The sequence below is a fragment of the Panulirus ornatus genome, chromosome 5 (assembly GCF_036320965.1).
Source record: "Panulirus ornatus isolate Po-2019 chromosome 5, ASM3632096v1, whole genome shotgun sequence".
In the NCBI taxonomy this organism is placed as follows: domain Eukaryota; kingdom Metazoa; phylum Arthropoda; class Malacostraca; order Decapoda; family Palinuridae; genus Panulirus; species Panulirus ornatus.
Window position 1 is genome coordinate 5,623,924 of NC_092228.1, and position 24,338 is coordinate 5,648,261.

The window sequence follows — 24,338 nt, forward strand, 5'->3', positions numbered from 1 at the left end:
CCTTTACCCAGTGACCCACTTCGCAGGCGGCCGCCCGCCCGCTCCTGCTGCCACCCACCCACTCACCCCGACGCCCTCCTGCCCCGTGCAGGCACGCACGCAACATCCGCTGCACTACCCTCCCTCACCACCACCAATCCCCTACAACCTCAGCTCCCTTACAACCATCTCCCTCCCTCCCTCTTGGAACAGGTGTCAAGATCTCCCTTTCCCCTGACAAATTCATGAAGCATCTTTTCCCTTGACACGCCTGACCTGGCACCTTTCAGAGGCCCTCATTCTCCCCATACAGCATCCCTCCTCTCGATACGACCGACCTGATACCCTTCAGATCAGAAGTCGCCATCCCACCTCCCTTTCCATAGCTTCCCGTGTCTTGTCAGCTGCCGCAGGCCTTGTCGCAACGGGCGCATTACTTTCCCTCTTCGCACGCTCTCGCGGAACCTTGAGTTCTGCACAACTCTCCATCATGTCCTACCCCACGCTTTATTACGAACTCTCTGACCCTTCCCACATGCTCCTTCTCCTGCCACGCCCTTCCTACGTCCTCCTGTGACTGTCGAACCCTTCCTAAGGCCTCCCTCCACCGTCGAACCCTTCATACGGCCTCCCTATAACTGTCGGACCCTTCATACGGCCTCCCTATAACTGTCGGACCCTTCATACGGCCTCCCTATAACTGTCGGACCCTTCATACGGCCTCCCTATAACTGTCGGACCCTTCATACGGCCTCCCTATAACTGTCGGACCCTTCATACGGCCTCCCTATAACTGTCGGACCCTTCATACGGCCTCCCTATAACTGTCGGACCCTTCATACGGCCTCCCTATAACTGTCGGACCCTTCATACGGCCTCCCTATAACTGTCGGACCCTTCATACGGCCTCCCTATAACTGTCGGACCCTTCATACGGCCTCCCTATAACTGTCGGACCCTTCATACGGCCTCCCTATAACTGTCGGACCCTTCATACGGCCTCCCTATAACTGTCGGACCCTTCATACGGCCTCCCTATAACTGTCGGACCCTTCATACGGCCTCCCTATAACTGTCGGACCCTTCATACGGCCTCCCTATAACTGTCGGACCCTTCATACGGCCTCCCTATAACTGTCGGACCCTTCATACGGCCTCCCTATAACTGTCGGACCCTTCATACGGCCTCCCTATAACTGTCGGACCCTTCATACGGCCTCCCTATAACTGTCGGACCCTTCATACGGCCTCCCTATAACTGTCGGACCCTTCATACGGCCTCCCTATAACTGTCGGACCCTTCATACGGCCTCCCTATAACTGTCGGACCCTTCATACGGCCTCCCTATAACTGTCGGACCCTTCATACGGCCTCCCTATAACTGTCGGACCCTTCATACGGCCTCCCTATAACTGTCGGACCCTTCATACGGCCTCCCTATAACTGTCGGACCCTTCATACGGCCTCCCTATAACTGTCGGACCCTTCATACGGCCTCCCTATAACTGTCGGACCCTTCATACGGCCTCCCTATAACTGTCGGACCCTTCATACGGCCTCCCTATAACTGTCGGACCCTTCATACGGCCTCCCTATAACTGTCGGACCCTTCATACGGCCTCCCTATAACTGTCGGACCCTTCATACGGCCTCCCTATAACTGTCGGACCCTTCATACGGCCTCCCTATAACTGTCGGACCCTTCATACGGCCTCCCTATAACTGTCGGACCCTTCATACGGCCTCCCTATAACTGTCGGACCCTTCATACGGCCTCCCTATAACTGTCGGACCCTTCATACGGCCTCCCTATAACTGTCGGACCCTTCATACGGCCTCCCTATAACTGTCGGACCCTTCATACGGCCTCCCTATAACTGTCGGACCCTTCATACGGCCTCCCTATAACTGTCGGACCCTTCATACGGCCTCCCTATAACTGTCGGACCCTTCATACGGCCTCCCTATAACTGTCGGACCCTTCATACGGCCTCCCTATAACTGTCGGACCCTTCATACGGCCTCCCTATAACTGTCGGACCCTTCATACGGCCTCCCTATAACTGTCGGACCCTTCATACGGCCTCCCTATAACTGTCGGACCCTTCATACGGCCTCCCTATAACTGTCGGACCCTTCATACGGCCTCCCTATAACTGTCGGACCCTTCATACGGCCTCCCTATAACTGTCGGACCCTTCATACGGCCTCCCTATAACTGTCGGACCCTTCATACGGCCTCCCTATAACTGTCGGACCCTTCATACGGCCTCCCTATAACTGTCGGACCCTTCATACGGCCTCCCTATAACTGTCGGACCCTTCATACGGCCTCCCTATAACTGTCGGACCCTTCATACGGCCTCCCTATAACTGTCGGACCCTTCATACGGCCTCCCTATAACTGTCGGACCCTTCATACGGCCTCCCTATAACTGTCGGACCCTTCATACGGCCTCCCTATAACTGTCGGACCCTTCATACGGCCTCCCTATAACTGTCGGACCCTTCATACGGCCTCCCTATAACTGTCGGACCCTTCATACGGCCTCCCTATAACTGTCGGACCCTTCATACGGCCTCCCTATAACTGTCGGACCCTTCATACGGCCTCCCTATAACTGTCGGACCCTTCATACGGCCTCCCTATAACTGTCGGACCCTTCATACGGCCTCCCTATAACTGTCGGACCCTTCATACGGCCTCCCTCTACTGTCGAATCTCTCCTGTGACCTCCCTTTACAATCGAACGCTTCCTACAGCCTCCCTATCCTGTCGAACCCTTCCAAGGGCCTCCCTCTACAGTAAGCCTCCTTCTCTCTTGCCCTACCCTCTACTCTCGACCTTCACGCACCTCTCCACTGCATTCTGTCATGGCACCCTCTCCCTCAGCCTTGCACTTTAAGAGGAGTGACAAGCATGCGACGATAATTATTCCAGCTGGACGACTGAATCAGGTGGCTTGTGTGTGCTTGGCGTGGGAGCATGGATAGATCCTTCAAGGATCGACAATATGCGATAAGTGATGAGAAAATGACTGAAATAAATTGCTATTAAATGCGATCCATTCTTCATGGCTCATAAGCTTCCCGTCTGCGACTTAATTGTGCTTCTCGAGTGTACACAAAGACTTATCCAGTACTTAATGTATGTATATAAAGACTTATCCGGTACTTATGTAAGAACGCTTGCACTCCACATATATCAGTTTTATTATAGCAGTTGAAGCTAATTTTGACCCACCAATAATTACGTTTACAATCATTAAACCTTTGATTAATCAGAAAACAAGGTCCACGATCGAAACCCCTCCTCGACCATGTATTTATAATCCCACAGTGAAGACCAAACACTTTACCCTATACTTTACCCTATTGTTTATAACTATTTAATATATTCCTATAATAAAAAATAAGTGCTAGATATATTACTACTTTTAAACAAATTCCAGATGAAACATTTACATTTCCAAAAAGGATTGAATATATATATATATATATATATATATATATATATATATATATATATATATATATATATATATATATATATATATATATATAAATAGTAAAATAGTACTGTCATTCAGCAAATATCCTTGTCACAGGTGTTCTGTTACCTGGCTTTCACATGCCATGTCCTCCAGCAGATAACCTCGTCAATATACACCATCATATCTTCTGTTATCCAGCTTTCCCATGTACACTACCCCACAGCCAGGCCGTCACGTCTGCCTTATATCCCCACATGCCAGCCTGCCTCTCCCTTACCCCTCTCTAACCCAGCCCCCTTCCCCTTCTATGATCCTCACTACCTTCCCATAAGCACAGAGTACCTTGCGTTCCGCCCTTCCCCCATTGTTACCTGAAAACACTCCTTCCTCACCTTTTACTCCCTTCCTCCGACCTACCTACGTAACCGGCTCTTTACTGCCCTCCTCTTCCCTTAATTATCCACCGTCCCTCCCTTCCCTCTACCGACCTCCACCTTTTCCAGCTGATCATGGTCTCTCCTCTCCCGTTCCCCCCTTACACAAACAGTCAGAATATATAACTTCCACTTTGAACCTCGCCACTGTTTAAGCACACTGTTTAGTCCCAACACCACCACCACCAACACACCAGTCGAGAAAAGAAAAATGAAAATGTCGAAATTATCCTCTTTAAATGTCGTCCACAGAATTGGTCATTAATTTTTTTTTTCTTTCTTTTGCCAAAAGAGAGGACGGCCGGGGGAGGGGTTGGATGGGGGAGGAGGTTGATAAACGTTAAGGGGAACGGGGTAATTTTTTTGTTTTTGTTTCAAATCTCCATTTATCAATGTAAAAACTTACACGATACACGGGAACTAACACTAATCCTGTATGGTTTCCACGCTTGCTGTATATGAAGATACCGAGTTCTAAAGCTCTTATAAGCGGGATCTATAATATACAGTGTATATAAATATAAACTAGTGTATATTAAAGTTCCAGAGAATTTACATTTGGATAGTATTACTAGTTTATCGTTAAATTTTATGAACAGTTTCATACGGTTCCTAAACTTATACGGTGTGAGGGCTATGGAACACCATACGTTATCTTGCACTGGTTTACCTGATGGTTCTCAAACTGGTTTATACATGAAGTTAATTTCTATTATGTCGACGTTTCTTTGGTGTTTACAGGGCGTGGCTTAAAACATTACAGGGTTGCGTAGTCTAAATACTGGAATTTGAAACTTTCCAATAATTGTAGTAAATCAATACTAAAACTTCAATTAGAAATAGTTTCGAGTGGCTTAAACTAAATATATCTATTAATTCTGTAAAAGAAAATAAGCTTACGAAGTTTGCAGAATGTACATTGCTAATTAACGAAATAAGGTTTTCCCAGCGGGTCTGTAGCACACGCTACTTAACCAGTCTGACGTTAAATGAAGGGGGTTTATCAGTTATTTCACAATATGCACTGATTGAAGAATTAAACAAAACAAAAAAAAGTGATTGCAGAGTATACATTTTGCTACCGTAAACCTTTTACAAAAATGTTTCCAAAGGCTGGAGTGTGCGGGTAGAGGTGGCTGTGAAATATTTCCAAAGGCTAGAATGTGTGTGGGGGGAAGAGGTGGCTCTGGCTGTGGCTACGTAACGTATGGGAAGGTAACCTTCGAATATCTAGTTTCCAGTAGCTGGGGACTGGAAGACTGACTGACTATACAGGGCCATTGGGGGGACGCTGGAAATACCTGCCTAACCTTGCCTCACGACAGCAAGCTGTTCTCACACCCTTCTCTTCTCCTGCTTTACCCTTCGAGGAAATTAACCCCCCCTCCCTCCCCCTCTCATCCACAACCCCATAACCCTCTTCCCATCCAGTTAATGTTCCAGGGCTGAAGCAGCCATGTATGGTGAAGTTATGACGCAGCCACATTCGTGTTTTCGTTATATGTACTCTATATTATTCTGCATTTTTTTTTCTTTTCTTTTCGTGTAATCTTTTTCGTGGTTTTAACAAAACCTGCTATCGAGTCCTTTTTATTATGATGTTAGTTACGTCCTTTTATATTAATTTTAGTTACGTCCTTTTAGAATAATGTTAGTTACGTAATAAATCACCAAATCGTAACTTACAAGGACCAGTGCCACCTGCTGTAATCCCCAGTCCCATGCCATCAGTACCTGTTCTAGTCCCCAAGTCCCTTCCCATCACCACCCGCTCTAGTCCCCGGTCCCATCCCATCACCAGCTGTGCCTTTTTTTGTGTGTGTGTGTTATTTCAGGTCCCTATCTCATTCCTTTCCTGAGGACGTGGCAATGACCTACTTCTTCCACCCTCCTTGACCTTGACCTCAGATGGATTCCACCTCATTTTATTTTTGCCACTGGCATTATGTTCCTCAACCCTCTCCCTCCCTCTCTCTCTCTGTATACCCCTCTGCCCCCTCATGAACTACGTCTTCCTTGTCCCATGTGCTTTGCACACCTCCTGCCCTTAGCAAGGCGCTTCCTTCCCCTTCCAAACTCGGGGGTTCTTGGGGGAGATACACGGTCATCGCTGCAGCAGCAGCAGCAGCAGGAGGGGGAGGACACTTGCACGGGTGAAAGTTGCTGCTTAAGGGATTTTTGCTGCCGTTGCTGTTGTGGTGATTGTTTGCGGCGGTGGGTGATGGGGAGTGTTGGGCTCCGTGCGTCGTGCTGGTGTTGACGTCGGTGGAGTTTTCCCCCGATGCTTACGTCGTCGGGTGGCCGCGTCAGTGTCCAGGATGTTTGTGCTGTGTGTATGCCCAAGCGCTCGCTGATGCAGTGACGTTCGATGTGACTCCGTTGATGGCACTTATCGCCGCTTTTCACGATTCCCTCGTTTGCCGGGCTGTTTGTGTGGTGAGCCAACCGACGTGGTTTTTACCTCGAGACACAACTGTTAGTGGTGTATTTTTAGGCAACGATTCTGTTTGCGGGTGTTATTTTTGCCAGATGTGGTGCATCCCCGCTGTTAAATTGGTTATGCCAACTTCATGGCAATGCTGTTTGCGGGAGACAGGTGTTTCTCCACGGCTCCTGTTGATTTCCGTTGTCATCTAGTGTTGCTTCTGTTTTGTGCGTGATGGTGGTCATTATGGCTTATTTTTCTTTTTCCCGACAGTGGGAAGGTTATATAATCAGAGCATCATCAATACTGAAGTTATTAAACGTCAGCATGTAGGCTTTGCCTGTATAATCTGTCCACAGAAACCTACACCAATGTGAAGGGGGGGGGGGGGGGGGGGGAAGGCCTATCATCCAATTCACAGACCAGGTTTGCATGTCAGGGGCCGAGCATACCCAACGACATTTGAGCGGTTAACCTCCCCAAGCCAGCGAGGCAGCCTTGTGAGCTCCGTGACGTCACACTATGACGTCACCCAAGGATTTTTCGTCCTGGCACCATTTGTCTTATCTTAACCATTATAGTTTTTCTTCGGTACAGTCTAGGTAAACATTCAATCGTTTAGTTTGATGTACTCACAAACCTTGGTTGTTAAGCTGATGTTCTGGGTTTCAGTATGTTCTAGACATCACGATTATATGTTGAGCGGATGATTATACTGATTTAGCTGTTGAGTACATTTCATGTTAGATCAAAACCTTATATTCATATATATATATATATATATATATATATATATATATATATATATATATATATATATTTTCTTATGAGTCAACGAGGAAAATGAAACACGATAAGTTCCCTAGTGCACTTTCGTGAAATAATCACATCATCAGTGGAGACAAAAGAGAGAAATATAAGTCAGTTGATATACAACGAAGTGACATAGCTAGGACGCCAATTGGTAAACGTGTCTCCCTTGATGATGTGATTATTACACGAAAGTGCACTTGGGAACTTATCGTGTTTCATTTTCCCCTTGGACTCATAGGAATATACTTGATCACGCAGAAAATTGTGATCCTTTCCTATATATATATATATATATATATATATATATATATATATATATATATATATATATATATATATATGAAACCTTTACTATTCTGTTTACCATTATCTTTGTGAATTTTATAACACAACCGTAATTTCATCTTTTACTGCTGCTGTACGGAGGGGCTTATTACCTCCCAAAATAAAATCTAGAAAGCCACCAAGCCCGACATCGTCTGCTTAATACGACGCGTCAGTTTTTGCCTGGTGTCTAGGCGGGTCAGTAGTGTCGGCATACCGATGACAAGTCCAGGGCCAACCTAGTGGCTACCTTGAGCCACTCAGGTGGGATGCTACCCTTACTTGCAATGCGCAGACACGCGCGCGCGCGCACACACACACTCGAGCCTCCGTACTATGGTGGTTAGCGTTACTGACTATGAGTCATTAGTTGCCAGCCCTGGGTTAGGCCCTCGTGGGTTCGAATCTTGGGCGTGGTTGTCGGCTTTACATTCCTGGTGTTCGTCCTCCCCTCGGGGCTTATCGATAAATGGGTACCTAGCTCAGGCGTGTGTGCAAGAGTAAAGACATGATACATTCATACAAATTAAAGAGATGGGGCAACACGAGTGTAAAACTCTCTCCCAGTAAGACACATATAGTAGTTACACAGGTAAATCTTAGAATGACGTTCAAGTACATGGTTAGGGAAAATTTCAGTAAAGTGTTTGCATCTTACATTAGACCAAAACTAGAATATGCTTCTCATGTTTGGTTACCACTCTTAAAGAAGCACAAAATAGCTAAGGTGCATACTAGGGCAAGAAAGATGGAACTAAAATTAGAAAACTAAATAAGGGGGAAAGGCAAGAGGCCATATTTTCCCCACCATGGATGAGAAAACCTATAGTTTTTTAAACCATATAGTTGATGAACACAGTGAACATATCTTCAAAAGATGTAGGGATAGAATGACCAGAGGATATATCATGAAATTAAGCTAAATGTTTAGAAGTATGTAGAGAAGATGTGAAGAAATGTTACAGAGTGGTAAATGGAGTAAACTGAATGAGGTAATAGTAACTGCAGCAGCATACATTACTTTAAAAGTTGCATGACAGTAGAGAATGTTCAAGAGATAGGGCCACACGAGTGACAAACTCCTTCCCCACGAGTGAGTATAGATAATTAAACACATATACCCAGCTGATCAAGTTCTCCAACAGTGTAAACTAGAAAAAGGATTTTCTATACAAGGTTCTGTGAAATCTACAATGGAGTTAGAACATGGATACCATTAGATGAAGACAGATGAGAAATGCTGAAATAGAGGGAGGCATGGTTTAGTAAAGAATACAAAAAGTGCAAGCTTAGATATGTAACATGAGGGAGATTTAGAGGGAAAACTGTATTACTGAGGATGACAAGGAAATATATGAGGAGCTCAATTGAAAGTGTTTTCACAGTGGAAGACACCGTTGCCCCAACATTACCCAGATGGGATGGGGAGGAAGTTGTGGAAGGCATAATGTCCACCCCTCATGTTTCAAGAGACCATGTCTCTCATGGTCTTCCTGTGGTGGCTAAAATTTCAGACTCAAACCTAACTTCTTTTATCCATAATTTTTTCTGACCTTGCAGTCAGGATTACATCTTTTAAGGGGCCACATCTAGCTCGAGGGCCACCTTTGCCTACCTCTAGTTTAGACCAAAATGAAAATCAACCTGGACACCTGGACTGTAAAATCCATAATACTTTCAGCTGTTGTAGAAAAAAACTGTAGTGGTAAAATTTCTGACACTGTAAAGAATTAATCTGTGCAGAGTAATTGATCAAATGTCAGCTGTGATATGATTTCAGTTGTCGGCTAACTTTTTATTTCAGTAAAGATTTAACTTCAATATGAAAATAAATGAGCAGTTTGACCAAGTAAAATTCAGTTTTTCTTTGCTCAAGAAGTGTGCGGTGAAACTTTAAGCAAGACTTTTACAGTATTCAGAAATTATTATCTGAAAAAATTACACACACAATCACGTCATCGAAGACCCAGTTAGTACGAAAAAATCCATGACTGTTTGTTCATACAGTTATCAGAAATGACAAATTTGTTATGCTAAGAGAGAAAGGGGAGAGAGATAATGAAGACACCAGTACTGCAGCAATACATCATACAAAGTAAAGCAAATACCAACAGACCATTGGGTCCTTTCAGGCTGTTTGTGATAGTGGAAGAGTTTAGAAACACAGAGATCAGCACGTTAGGAGTATAGGTAATAAATGATACAATAAACTCAACAAATGGTCCATATTAAAGGTACAAAAGCACAATGAAATTCAAAAGGACCACAAGATGTATAGTGTGTGGCAGTGGAGCCATAAAAGATATCAGACTTGCATCATGAAAAAAAGAGTACAGCAAATTTTATGGTTAATGGTGAAATAAAAGTTATTCTTTGTTATGTGTGAATGGTTCTTCTGTATCTTTTTTTCTAACACATTCACACACAAAAAAAATAATATTTAGTTTCAAGTAACAACTTTTACGTGGATAATATAAATGTTTTACTGTAACTAAACAAATTCTGTCAACCTAATAATTTCAGCTTTATGACTTTTATTAGATGAACTGGCTACATTTTATTTGAAGAACATAATGCCAAAATCAGTTTTTTCCCCTAAAGACCCCAGTCATGAAAAAAGTCCTCTTTTTGAAAGTAAAGATCATGAAAACTGGGAAAAGGAAAGTAAACAGTTTCAGAACTTTTCAGTGTAACGAGAGAAACAGCCATCATAGTGGCCCACCCTTAAGTTACCAACAGCCACAAAGTAACATGTAATGCAATGGTAGAGGCACAGAAGCAGTCACTACCAGGGAAGTAATATCTATAATACATGAAGGAATAGAACCAACACTGTTGCATAAAGCAAGTTTCGAGATCAGATTAGAAGAGTTGATAAAATGGATTGCTTTAAAACCAACAATGTTGTGCAATATGGAGAGCTAAAAACCACCTGATACACAAAAATTGTCCTATTTAAAACACGACAAATCACTGCTCTGAACAACTGGTGCAATTGTTCTTGATAAAAATATCTATAGCATCTCAAAAGAATTCCAAGTTTCTTAGACTGACAGCAATCTGTGTTGCAGGACACTTCCAGGATAGATTAAATATGATAATACTAAGCATGTTTATTGCATGGATTGGCAGAATTACAGACCTATCAAAGGAGATAAGAAAATTGTGAAGAGCTTTGGAAAAGAAATAAGAAGAAATGGGTTTTAGAAATGTTCAAGTAAGTTACATCTGCCCTACTGACAAATCCTGATCAAAACAAAATTGAAAGAGGTAGGTATTTGTGATAAAAGAAAGGAAGAAAGTAGGATACTGGAGAGAACCCTACAGGACTACTGATGGAGAAAAGGGAGATTTATCTATCACCAGTTATGGATACACAGAAAAGAACAAAGAAGGAATACTAAAAGAGGATAGCTTGCTAATGTATATTAACCAGAAATCACATGTCTCTCAGGCAAACCTATGAATGGAAAACTGTCTTTTGATTATGCCGCTGTTTCACAGTAACCACAACTTAAATCAATTTCATGTTCATTTTCTTGAATTTCTGATACAAAGCTCATGTAATTTAGTTATGGATACAATATTTCTAGCACATTAGAGTTAAACAGACTTCAGGATATGGCTCTCAAAAGCCATTTAAGCATATAAATGCACACCATTATCATTTTTGTATTAAAAGAAAAGTTTTACACTCATGTTGCCCATCTCTGACCTTGTATATACAGTGTGTGTCATTTCTTTACCCTTATGTGCACACAATACATATGCACACACATACATACCGTTCTAATCCAGGCACCCATTTATCAACCAACCCAAAGGGGAGGATGAACAGATAAGATGGCTGTGAGCCGAATACCACACCCAGAAGCTAACCACTGCACTTTGGAAGATCTTGTGTGTGTAACTGACATCTCCAGTCCAAAAAACTGATTCAGGGTTCTTAAGGATTTTAAGATCTCTGCACCTTCATTCCTACATTTCTCATGCTTAATTTTTGTTGGCCAATAGAGAGTGCCTATCTACAACTATCTATAAGAAGATTTTGCCAAAAGGCAGGGCAAGCGCGTATCACTCACTGCAAATCTTGCTTGATGAACACTATGTTTTCTCTCAATCGTGATGCACATTCTGTAATTGACAATCCTGGATACATCTGACCTCAATGAAATGCGGTATCAAGTTTTATATTTCTTCTCATCGTACACTGAATTATTTTACAAACTCTATTTTGGGTTCTCATACATTATTTGCTTATCCTTGTGATTTATTCATAAATATTACTTCAGACTATACAAAGTTCTGTATCTTTCATCATGAAATGTTTTCATATCCCATTGATCATTCTTGATGCCCTCTATCTGATGCTATGCATTGATTATCATGTATCATGTGGAGTTTTGTTTCTTTCAATCTCTCTTGATAGTTCAAGAGAGAGATTGCAAACTCTAAATCAATCTAAATCCATCTTGATGCTATCTTATCAACATACAGTCTGATACAAAAAAAAAAAAAGGTCTAAAATGTCACATTCATTTCTAATGTATTTCAATGAATTTTCTACTAATTTTGCAACTACTTTTTATTTTTGCCAGTATAACAAAAAAATTTAATGTCTGATGCATCATTTTTCAGAGATTAAAAGGGAAGGAAAAAGATCACTTAAATTAAAGAAGTCCTTGAAAAATTATGCAAGCAATACAGTCACTTATACTACAGACATCCTCACTATCAATGAAAGAGAAGAGAAACCTAAAAATGAGGATGTAAAATTCATGCAAAAAATCTGATTAAGTGCTCATAGCAGTATTTAATTACTGTGGTTTATCAAGGACATAAATCAGTTTTTATAAATTATGAAATAAGACTGCTTTTCTTAAATTACCCATTTCCATCAACCAACTCTGAATGGGTGAGGAAACAATGATTTTACAAATTTAGGACACTACTTGACTGCATCATTATGGCAAATTAGTATTAAAGAATGTCAAATCCCATGTTACTCACCATAACATATCCTCACCTTGACTCTAATGTTGTCCTTCTGACACTCTCGAAGAACAGCAAGAGGTCCAGTCATCTCCTCCATTCGAGTAATTACATTCCGTCTCCGCCTGAGACCGCGACCTTTTATAGGTCCTGATGAAAAAAGTTAATAAGTATGCTTTCATATGCTTTTTAAATCACTGCATTTATTATTTACCATAGATTTACAGTCCCACAACCATTTCATGATCTTAAGTTATTGAGAGCTTTTAAGAGGTTTAACTTTTTTTACCATTTTCAGCAATATCCTCCCTTACCTGACTTTTCTGAATATCTGTTTAGATCTTTCTTAAGCCTTATGTTTCTGTGAAGACTGACATTCAAAATAGTATTCATTATAACATCTTTTTGTATAAGTAACAGCATTCTTATTCTATAACTAAATACCTTCCTACATTTGCGAGATAGCATCAGGAACACATTTCTACACATCCAATCTACATATCATGTATAATGTACCAAAATCAGAGCATATAATCTACTGCCATGTTCCATAGATGACTTAATATTCCCTGCTTTAGTCCACTAATGGCACATAACCCCAGCCTTCCCATATTGCCCTCCAGAAAGTTCAGGCCCCAATACCCTACCACTCGATTTATTCCATCCTTCCATCTCCCTGGTATCCCTTTTCCCTTGTTCCTTCCACTTCTGACACACAGATCCTCTAGTCTGTCTTTCTTTGCTTATCTTTTCCAAGTGCCTGAACCATTTCAGCACTTCCTGGCCAGCTCTCTTAATTAGAATGTGCTTCCTATCACATCTGACAATGCTATTCCTTATACAATAAACCTAATGCACACCACATGTTGTCCTCAAGTATTTCATGTACTAATTCTATCATATAGTATTTATTCATAATGAATTTTCTTTTGTATTTCCACATAACATAAAGGATCACATAATGAAATATGTCAAGAGAATTAAGCATATATTCTGTGTCTATGATATAAAATAGTTTTTGTTTTCTTTCAGGTAAGCCTGAACACGAAACAGACAAAGGATAAAGGTATAGTGCTTGACAGTCTTTTTCATCTTAATTTACTGACTGATTTAATCTTTAAAATATGTTGTGTACAGTTTTCAAACTTTTTATACTGATTAATTTCACCAATTTAATGTCAAATGTAATCGTTCAGTATATAAACGATCGTTGACTTTGGGAAGTATATGCTGTAAAAAAGCAATTCTTTAAGCTTAGAAATAATCCTGGACATTGGCTACAGATCAGAAAAAGGTATTAAGCCAACATAGAAAGTTGATATGATCACTGCATTACCTTGGTCCTCTGTGAACTTCCTTTCTGTTGATATTTGGCGTACAACTGGCTTGGGGATCCCTCCAGGGCCCAGTACCTGTTGGGGTAGGCAAGAGTCGGCAAGGATGAAGTGGTGCGAGTTGTTATTTACACTCCTGTAGATACGGCATTTACAAGAGGTGATGACACAGATGTAATCAAAAAGTTTTGCCAAATCTTTTACTATTGGCCTTATCATAGTCTGTAATTAGGATTAGAGAATGTTCCCAGAGAAAGCAGAATTTGATCCTGCCTAAAATAAATGCAATTAATATTGCACCTTTAAGCAGAGAATAAAAATGAGATGTAAATCTCTATTTAGACAGCTCTTACAATACATTCCATAAGAGAAATAACTGCTTAAGATGGAACATTCCTTGAAAAGCAACATATGTATAAAAAAAAGAGTAAAATCATAAATATTTAACTCATTAGATCCACACTTTAAATCATGGATACGATATATCCCGTTTGAAGATGTAATAATTTCATATATTGCCTAAATGTTTAAACCTATACGACTTCCGAATGGAATATAAATGAAGTTAAATCATGAATATTAGCACAATAACTTCTGATTATGCAGATTAGTAACATGGAAACAAAGTAAGGAGCTGCAAAATATTTCTTCAGAAGGAAATTAGTGGTAGATGAAAATGAACAAACTCGATAAGTTGAGAGGATGATATGGATGGAAGAAGAGGAACCAGAACTCTGGGCTAGTATGACCAGGCTGGTGGATTTTGTTGGACTCTTTTGTCTATATAATCTCTTTTGTAAGTATATATGGTGCACTGAGGAGCTTCTTTATTGGGAATGGTACAACAAATGCCTTGTTCACTTTATACATAGAATACATTTTTTATTTGAATCACTGATAGATTATCAAAAACAAGTAGTTTTTGACATAAGATATACCTATAGAAACTAAAGCAACTATAGGGCTTTCTACAAAAAATTCTGATAAAGAACAGTAAAACTCTGAACTTATTTTCAAATATTACCATAAAAATGTGTAAATGGTTGCAGCCATCATATGAAAAATTTGAATCTGTGGATCAGTATTACTTTAACACTCACAATTGTGGGAAAGAAAAAAGATGCATGCAATCTGTAGTAAAACAGTATGAATTGCTAATGAAAACTCAGGTTAGTTGGTCCACCAAAAACACACTTTCTTTGGCTTATGCATATAATCCAAAATTTTCATTAAGCCTAACAAAACCAAATTGTAAGCAAAACAATGAAAAAATTTTTACTGTTGATTAACAAATTACAAAGGTAGACGACAAAGGCAGTGCTACTTTAAATCATTTTAACATTATCAGGTACAATGTCAAACATTATTTCATGTGCGAATGATTGCTGTGTATCCTTGATTATTTAACCATGATTTGGGTGCATTATTAAGTTACATAATGTAACTGACATGTGGAGATTAACTGATCGATCCAGACTGTAGAAATATTCAATCTTCTCTTTAAGGCTTATCAATATTCAAGTATATTACCTAGCAACATGCAACCCAGTACTATGTGATAAGCATGAAGGCACCAGTTCATTTGAATGCTAGCAGAATTAGGGCATCTGTTTAGTTCAAGCCACACTCATGTTTTAGATAATCTTCTCCTTAACAATAATCAAATATGTAAATCCCTGATTCCATGTCGATGACTTACGGGCAAACCGAACTAAACTACATAATCTGTAACAATACGCCGGAGTTCACTCCATGTATCAGGTTATTCTGGCCTACTATGTCACCATGAACGTATCTAGGGAGCAAAGTAAAGGTCCCCGCAATGAATATCTCGTCGGGGCAACCTCAGAGCGGATCGATCCCTGCAAGTCGCAAAACTTACACCGGGGATTTCTCGCACCACATGTAGGTTCTGGCTGTGTACTGCCTCCCGCAGGGAGTTCAGGTCCTCGTACTCTTCAGCATCTGGGTCTGGAAGTTGGACATCAGAAGAAGACAGAGCCTTGACGGGATCAAAGGCCTTAGATTTGAAATTTAGGCTATCACTACCGCTCGCCATGTTTACACTACTGAAGCGCCGCCCTCGTGGCGGTATGGGGAACCACGAGCCGCGATATTCAAATTTTATAAACCCATTGCCATTATTTTACCTTGTAATTAAGTAAAAGTTGTATGATATTAAATGATTTTGACTTGCTGATTTTATGATAGAGACCATCTAGCTATTGGGATTAATTCCTACATCATTGAGATTAATTTTAACTTGTGCACATTCTTTGCGATAATTTGCATATCGGAGATTGCTTTCCATGCACAGTGAATCACACTGAAAACTGAAATACCGAGTTCACTGGCAGTATAAGTCGATCATTATATATCAAATACTGAAACATGTCTCCGTTATTCACGACGCATTCTATAGTTTCAAAAATCCGTGTAAAGATATTGGACACTTGTGTCAATGATACAATCATTTCAAGGAATTTAGTGTATCTGAGGTACATATTACAAATTAAGGAGCTAACATTTTCTAATTGAATCTGTTGAGTAGAATATTAGCAACGATATTATAGACGAGTTACCTCTGGATATTAAATTCTCAGAAAACGGGCGTGATACTCTAGTAAATTCAGGGGTAATATTTGACAACCGGGCGGAAGTTCTAGTCACACCGCCCTGACCTCTGGTGAAGTGACATCAGATTTTGTTAGTTGCTGACATCCAGTTAGAATATCGCTGTCAATCACGCTAGAATTATGAGCTGACGGGCTATCGATTAGCATTCTTTAGTTGAGATTAATGCGTGTGTTAGAATCCATAACATTTAACAGTAAGCACACGCGCTCACAGTATGTACTAATACACTCACACACACACACTAAGAACATACAAAAAAACACACGCATTCCCCTCGCTTTGCTAGCCACGAGCCACAGATGTATAGTAATTACAAGTGTCGCATATAGATTAACTTAGGTTATTAGGATCATCAGTGTGATTGAGTTTACAGACAGATCTGCTTAACGACTGACGGACGCGCTGGCTTCAATCGTAATTATACACGTCCAATTTATCTTAATTACCAGCACGTATTTAATTACCCAGTTGGTAATTGTATGTCTAATGGGGAAGGGTAGACATTTGCATTAAGCCACGGGAGATTGCTGTATCTATGCGTTTTTGCAATATCAAATTTTTAAAACGTTTTGTTGTGTTAACCGTAGAACATAATTTGCGTTAACTTACACAAGGTTTTATATATATATATATATATATATATATATATATATATATATATATATATATATATATATGTGTGTGTGTGTGTGTGTGTGTGTGTGTGTGTGTGTGTTAGACAGCGAAATGAGTAACATTTATCACTATCAGCCAAATTACAAGCTTAGTAAATAGCATAGTTCCTGTACATAGAAATGAATTATTCATTCCTCTGAGCATTATAAGAGAAACTGGAGTCCCTGTGCCGTTGCTAATGGTTATTATTCGACCATTTTTCTAATTTCTCATTTGTCACTTAGATCTGATTCGGTTTTGAGAATCTTCGTGGCGAGTGCAAAGATGTAATGTAAAGGATTCTTTGCCTTGAGTTTGATGTTTGTTTATTTTTGATATTTTTCATTTTCATTTTTGTTTCTGCCAACAGACAGCGGTGACTTGTCCTCCTTTCATGCCGAGCTAGGCTAAATCATCGTGTCAGATTGTTGTGCTGTGAAATATGTCAGACGACGAAGATCAGGTTGCTAAATCTCTTTGTTTTCGTTTGTTATGCCCATGCCCCATTTCGTCACTAGGAGTACTCTGTTGTGTTGTGAAACCTTGGCTTGCTAGGGCAGGTTGAGCTTTGTCGTTTTATGAAGCCTCGCTACGATTCGTCTGTCAGTACATACGAAGTCGTACGTTCTTCGTTAACGTTCGGGAGGAAATAAAAGATATTTTGACAATCAACAGTTTTCTGCTGGCTTTTTCTACGCTTTGACTTATCATCAATGTTTCTGCTGGCCTTTTCTACTATGCCTGAGCTGCTTTGAAACCCTGGGTAAGATGGTGTACGTGACTATCACTCGAAGATTTGCAAGAACTTAGAATGCAGTACTGCGGTGAATTCTATGTTACTGATCCTGGAGGCTTGATAGAACCGCCATGTTATGTGCTCCTAAAGCGACTTTATCTGGGACTGGGTGGAAGCTCTCGGATTTGTTTCCAAAACCGTAAATTTTGAGTTTTGAAAAAGTTTCGGTTGATGGTCAGTACTGGAGATCGCTGACAATGTCGGTCCTGGAATTGATAAAGGATTATTTTCTGTTTATGTTCATGTTCGTCTTTGTTCTTCGTTGTGTCTTTGTTCTTCGTTGTCTGTCTGTCTCTTCTTCCTCTCCCGCTTTCTTTTATTGAAATACACTGACTGCCAATCATAATTTTTTTTAATTTTGCCTCAAGAAACTGCGTTTTCAATTTAGATAAACGAAGAATGTATCTTTGTATCTGTCAGACAACATGAAACAGTTACACTATATCAAAGAAAAACTTTTGAAAAGACTTCAACACCTCTTCATGTGATATTTGATATATGGAAAAATCCAAAATATTCGTGTATATAATATTAATTAGAGTTAACCAAGTCAGGTTTTCTCAAACAGCGTTGTAAATTATCTTGCTTGTAGGAATGAGGTATCACCGTTAGCTTGATATCAAACTAGAAAAATATTTTATTAATCCATGTCCAGCAAGGCTATAATCATGCTAAGCACATATTGAGAATGACGAGGCATTATTGATAATTCAAGATGTTTGTTTTTTGCACTACCTTTTCAGCATGACGTTACAGAAAGACGTTTTTAAAGTATTTCGGAGCAGGAACTTTTTGATATGACTTTTTAGCAGGACGTTTTTAGCTTGACGGTACAGGAGGACCTTTTTATATAAAAAGTATGACATTATAGCTGGATGTTTTCAGTCTGACGGCATAGCGGAATTTTTTTGTGTGACGTAGTTGCACATTTTTTAACAGAACGTTTTTAGTATGTAATGTTAGGATGATTCACGAGATCTATGAATTCGTAGTTATTTCTCAAAATTTTTTGTTCTAACCATGATGCAGTTGTTATTATTGGCAGTTCTTCAGTGGTGTATCAGAGCACGACGTGACGACCTGAGTCGTATATCTATGTGCTCTAAGGTCGTACACCATTGTGCACTAGGTTTGTGCGCTGCCGTGCTCCAGTGTCGCACACCGTCGTGCTTTAGGTGTCTCTCACACTACCTTGCTCTTAGGTCGTACACCGTCTTGCTCAAAGAGCGAAGACTATCAGACAAAGAAGTTACTGATGTATTATTTAAGAGGGGCTGCGAGTGGCGGGACGTTTGGCTCTGTGCTGGTGTGTGTTGTGCCTGATTGAGGCTAACCTAACTACCACCTCAACGCCCTCCGCACACGCTGGCTCCTTCTGCATTGACTGGACCTACACTCACAGTAACACACACACACACACACACACACACACACACACACACACACACACACACACACTACGCATTCATTGGTTCACTCTAACTCTTTCACACGCACGCTAGATTCATTCACGTAAACTCTAAGTCACTCGCACGCTCCTTTACACACACATACGTACTCATGAACAAAACTCATTGACTAGCATAAACTCATACGTACACATTCATTCACATGGTCTCAAGCTTGCTTGTTCATGTATATACAGACATACAACCTCTCTCTCTCTCTCTCTCTCTCTCTCTCTCTCTCTCTCTCTCTCTCTCTCTCTCTCTCTCTCTCTCTCTTCTCTTTCTCTCTCTCTCTCTCTCTCTCTCTCTCTCTCTCTCTCTCACACACACACACACACGCACACACGTACACACACAGGGGTCGGGCGAGTTGCGCCTCTCGTGAGACGATTTTGAGCAGCGTCTTTGCGCGGTCAGTTGCCCCTGTGGTCTTCCGAAAGTGTTTCTGCCGCGCAACTCAAACAAAATACTCTGGACATTCCGTAAGAACACACGAAAAACACACTATGGATAAAACAAGTCTGTGGAAATGGATGACCGAAATACTGAGAGGGAAATTGGCCGGTAGAGAGAGAATTACAATCGTATCGAAGCGGAAGACGGGAGTACAGCGAAGGGACGGGACAAGTTAGGTGAATGTCCGGCAGAAACACGCGCGCTGGAATTATTTTATTCCCAGGACGTCGGTTGGAGGAACGCTAATATTTATGCCACCAGTCGAGGGATATTTCGTCACGTGACATGGCAGGCCCACCTTGTTATTACCATCAACATGCGTGTTTAAACCTTTTACGGTCAGTGGTATTATTCCCCAGTTTGTTGATTATAAAGTCTTGAGCCGCTGTTACGCGTAGTGGTAACGTTTGTGACGGGCGGGAGTGACGGTGGGGTTGTGGGAAGCGATGAAGGCGACTTCGGTGACGAATTAAGGAGGCGGGGACGATGAGGATCGAGATCGATCAAGAATTTACATTGCTTCTGTCTGTAGTATGACCAAGATTCAGTTGAATTATTATCATTATTATTATTATTATTTATTTTGTCCTTCCAGCAGCTTTACTCGGATGACACGTGATGGCATCAACACTGCGGCGTGCAGGCTGAATGCTCTCTCTCTCTCTCTCTCTCTCTCTCTCTCTCTCTCTCTCTCTCTCTCTCTCTCTCTCTCTCTCTCTCTCTCTCTCTCTCTCTCTCTCTGTCTCTCTCTCTCTCTCTCTCTCTCTCTCTCTCTCTCTCTCTCTCTCTCTCTCTGTAGCCAGGAATGGCGCGTCATGGCCTCGCGTGTGTCATTAGCTTCTGGCAACTCGCAAAGATCTTGGTAAATAATGATGATATACGGGAGGCCGGTTAATTCATATGTGTCCTCCAGGGAATGGTCAATCTTTGATTACATTGGTTAACCATTGTTAATTGTTATTTGGTTGGGTATGTTATCAACCAAGGATCTGGATAATTGAGCTTGATTATCTCTTAAGATTTGATTAATCAATTCTTAACCATCTGATATCTACCAACTTATATTGATTATCCCCGACATGGTTAACTCGACCTTTATGACCTGGATAAAACAAAAGTTGTGATGAATTCAGAGCTGGTAAACACTAGTCTCTGATTACTTGTAACGTTATGCAAACGTTGGTTAACTTGATCTTACTTGTAAAGGAATTCGTAGGTTAGATTGACCCCAAACTATCCAGGATAGGATTAACTTGACCTTAATTATTCAGGCCCAAGATAACTAGAATTTCTTAAATATTCCATTTCGTTTTTTCATAAAAAAAAAAAGAAAACGCAAACGTATAAAGAATATTTTGCTCTTAAACAGAAAGTGTGGTTTTGTCAGAAATTACGTAGAGGTAAATAAACGATATTCATCGGTTTATTGACTTATTTCACTATTTGTATTGCTTCACGTCTTACCATTTAGTGGTAGACTCATGTTTTCGTTTTACAAAATCTGTTTGGTTAATAGTAGTTGTTCTGGTGGTTTACACGAGCTGTATGATTTATTGGAGCCGTTCTGGCGGTTTGTATGAGCCGTTTGGTTTTAACGAAGCTCTTCATATCTTACTCCAGCTGTGCTTCAGCTTAACGAGACCTTCGAATTTCTTCAGCGTCACGCGGAAAAGCTGACTGGCCGGCGGAAAGAACTCCCGCGAATGCCCCCGACTCCATTGGACGGGCACACAATCAACTCTTTCAGCGGAAGGCGACTGATCCGCTATTCGCTTTTGGCGCCCACTGTAGCCGACAATGGTCCGGCACTCAGAGCATGAATACTTGCACTCACGAGTGTTCTGGATGTGAGCACCGGCACTCAGAGCATGAATACCTGCACTCAGTGTTCTGGATGTGAGCACCGGCACTCAAGAGTGTTCTGGGTGTGAACACGGGCACTCAGAGTGTACGTGGAAGACACGGCCAGACAGTGTGTATTTGGATGCATGAAATAGGGTAATTACTGACTTTTGGACCAGGACGAAAATGATTTAGAGACTATCGACGAGGATCATTTCAATGGATTCGCTCTATATAATGCTGGGTTATGTTAGTCTTGGAAACTTTATATAGGATTAGGTATTTTTGGTTTGATATTGTCTTTCATGTCCATCACTAGTGTAAACAACTGTAGGGAAACCAGATGTGCTTTTCTTCGATATTTGTTATTTCATTCGCCTGCGATCTCAGAGGAAATGCCTAAATTAGGAGAGGACAAACGCGTTTGGAAGGGGAGATGGAAAACGACCTAGGGGCTTGGAGGGTAACTGGGTAAGCACATGAGGTATTTGGAGTGGCGGATAAGTACATGATTGGAGAGGAGATGGTCAATTGTAGGGATTGTTTGGAGGCATTAATAGAAGTATAAGGGGTAATGGGAGAGGATATGCCCATTGGAAGGGGAAATAGGTTGGAACATTGGTGTGTGGATGGGCAACAGGTTAAACTCAGCGTAGTCTGGAAGGGAAACGGGTAAGGAAATAAGTATACGAAGTCTCGCGGGAAATGGGTGGTAAAGTCTGGGTAGAAACCTTTCACAGCGGCTGGGGAGCAGCACTTCCCGGGCCTCAGCCACACACTGGATCGTCAAGCAGTACAAGTTCCTGCAGGCGTTGAGAAAACTCTACCTACCCCTCTCCCGAACACGACTGTACCGGACGACCCGCGAAGACGACGACGACGGCGGCCCAGACCGCTGGACACGACAGGTACGACCGTTGAGCACGACGACGGGACATTTTTAAAAAAAGAAATCGACGGGACGACCCTTATGGACAACAGAACGACGAGTGGGGTGTGATAGCCTAGCTTAATCTTGCTTTGATGCCTAGGTAAGGTTATGTAAGGTTTGTTTAGGTGTAAGGAAGTAAAGATATCTACCAGAAATAATGTAAAACACTCAACTTCTCACGATAAAAAAATATCTCTACTGTATTCACATGTACATACACCATCTTTTATTTATCACTTTTTTTTCCCGCAATCGGCATTCGCTCTCATTACTCTTGTTCTGCACACATTATTCTTCATTAGTTAGGCCGTCATCTGCACCTCCAAATTGAGATACTTTTATCTAGTAAATGTATATCTCTGTCACCATTTTTTTTTTTTTTAGCTATTATCTACGCCAAAGGAATGATAACAGCGTTTGTATTTTACTCTTGTTTTCGGTATTAGACACATGTGTCTGCTATATCGCATTAGTCTGGGAGGAATATATCTTATTTTCCCAGCAATTGCATGAAAAAATAGATTTCAAAGTATTTCTTTGCTCGACCCGTTTTGCCTTCTACTGCTGCTACTTACAGTTAGTTGCACGGCTCGCCGACGTCTTGTTTCATTTGTATCGACTCGGTTCCGCCTTTTTTCATCAAGTCACGTAGATGCGCTGGATGTTCCATGAATGATTTCGATTTATCGCCCACAGCGCCAAGCACGATCGCGTCCCGGCATAAACGCAGCAGTAAAACGCGAATTTCACCATCAAACTGTCGTACATATCACAGAAGTTTCTGTGCAAAATTAGATCGGTTTCGTTGTAATTAACGATGGGCTACAGCGTGTCATGTTCTCTATTATCAATTTAGTGGCACTGTTTTCAACGTAAGTTTTATGCACCTCGACGCACCTAAATAAAGTGAGCAACTTTAGAACGAACCAAATCTTGACCTACCCTAGAGTAAGCTATCCTTTAAGATAGAAAAGGTTAGGATAGATAAGGTTAGGGTAGGTTTCGCTTGGTTTGCTCATATTCCCTTGCTTTTCAGAGCCCTCCAAAATTTAAGGCGTTTACATAAGGTGGCAGGGTGGATTTGAGAGTCATTCACGTCTCACAATTTCTCATTTTCAACATCAAATAAAACCCCTTGTGAGGTTGTGGAAAAGTAGACTCGATCACTAGGATGGTACAAGGAATGTAAACAAGCACTACCGTATATAGTATATTTCCTTCTTGATCTCTTTACACTTTTCGTTCTTCCTTCCTCGCTCATGAATGTGTAGGTCATGCATAACATTCCTTGCGCCACACACACATGACACACACACACACACACACTCAGGTCCTGTACACCACCACGGTGTTGTCGGTGGGCGGGCTCCGCCGTGTCGGGGACGTTATAATCTCGTTTGCACATCCTCGAAGACCTGGGAGACTCCGAGGAACGTGCGCCCATCTGCCAGATTTTGCGGGGTTTCAATGCCTCTCTCTCTCTCTCTCTCTCTCTCTCTCTCTCTCTCTCTCTCTCTCTCTCTCTCTCTCTCTCTCTCTCTCTCTCTCTCTCTCTCTCTCTCTCTCAGCGACAGATGGCGTGTGTTATGTTTTTACTGTCCTGTTCCACCCCTTCGTAAATGGCCCGAGCTGTACTACTCTACGGGATAGGGTAGGCTTTTTCATCTCGAACTCACGGCACCGTCGCGTGGTTTAAGCGTAACTAGAAAAAAAAAATTTTAAAACTACTTAAGAGCAGGTGATGGATGTTTCAAGTTCCTGTGAAAAAAACCGCCGAT

The 24,338-nt window shown here is 41.3% G+C and overlaps 2 protein-coding genes across 12 annotated transcripts in view; one reads left to right on the top strand and one right to left on the bottom strand.

Moving 5' to 3' along the window:
- The window catches only part of Lsm11 (U6 snRNA-associated Sm-like protein LSm11), a 43,394-nt gene extending 27,520 nt beyond the window's left edge, over nt 1-15,874 (bottom strand). The window contains exons 1-3 of the mRNA XM_071660257.1: nt 15,679-15,874; nt 13,799-13,874; nt 12,497-12,612 (exon numbers count right to left, since the gene is read on the bottom strand). Of these exons, the coding sequence (XP_071516358.1) occupies nt 12,497-12,612; nt 13,799-13,874; nt 15,679-15,855 (369 nt within the window). The 5' untranslated portion in view covers nt 15,856-15,874. The remainder of the gene's footprint in view (nt 1-12,496; nt 12,613-13,798; nt 13,875-15,678) is intronic.
- Eip74EF (Ecdysone-induced protein E74) overlaps nt 1-24,338 on the top strand; it is a 630,411-nt gene that overhangs the window by 357,516 nt on the left and 248,557 nt on the right. The window contains exon 1 of one of the 11 annotated variants that reach the window (XM_071660248.1): nt 13,500-13,528. The exons of the other annotated variants lie outside the window; for them this stretch is intronic. The gene's annotated coding sequence lies outside the window, so the exon portion shown is untranslated. Of the gene's footprint in view, nt 1-13,499; nt 13,529-24,338 lie in introns of those variants that run through there. 11 annotated transcript variants of the gene reach the window in all.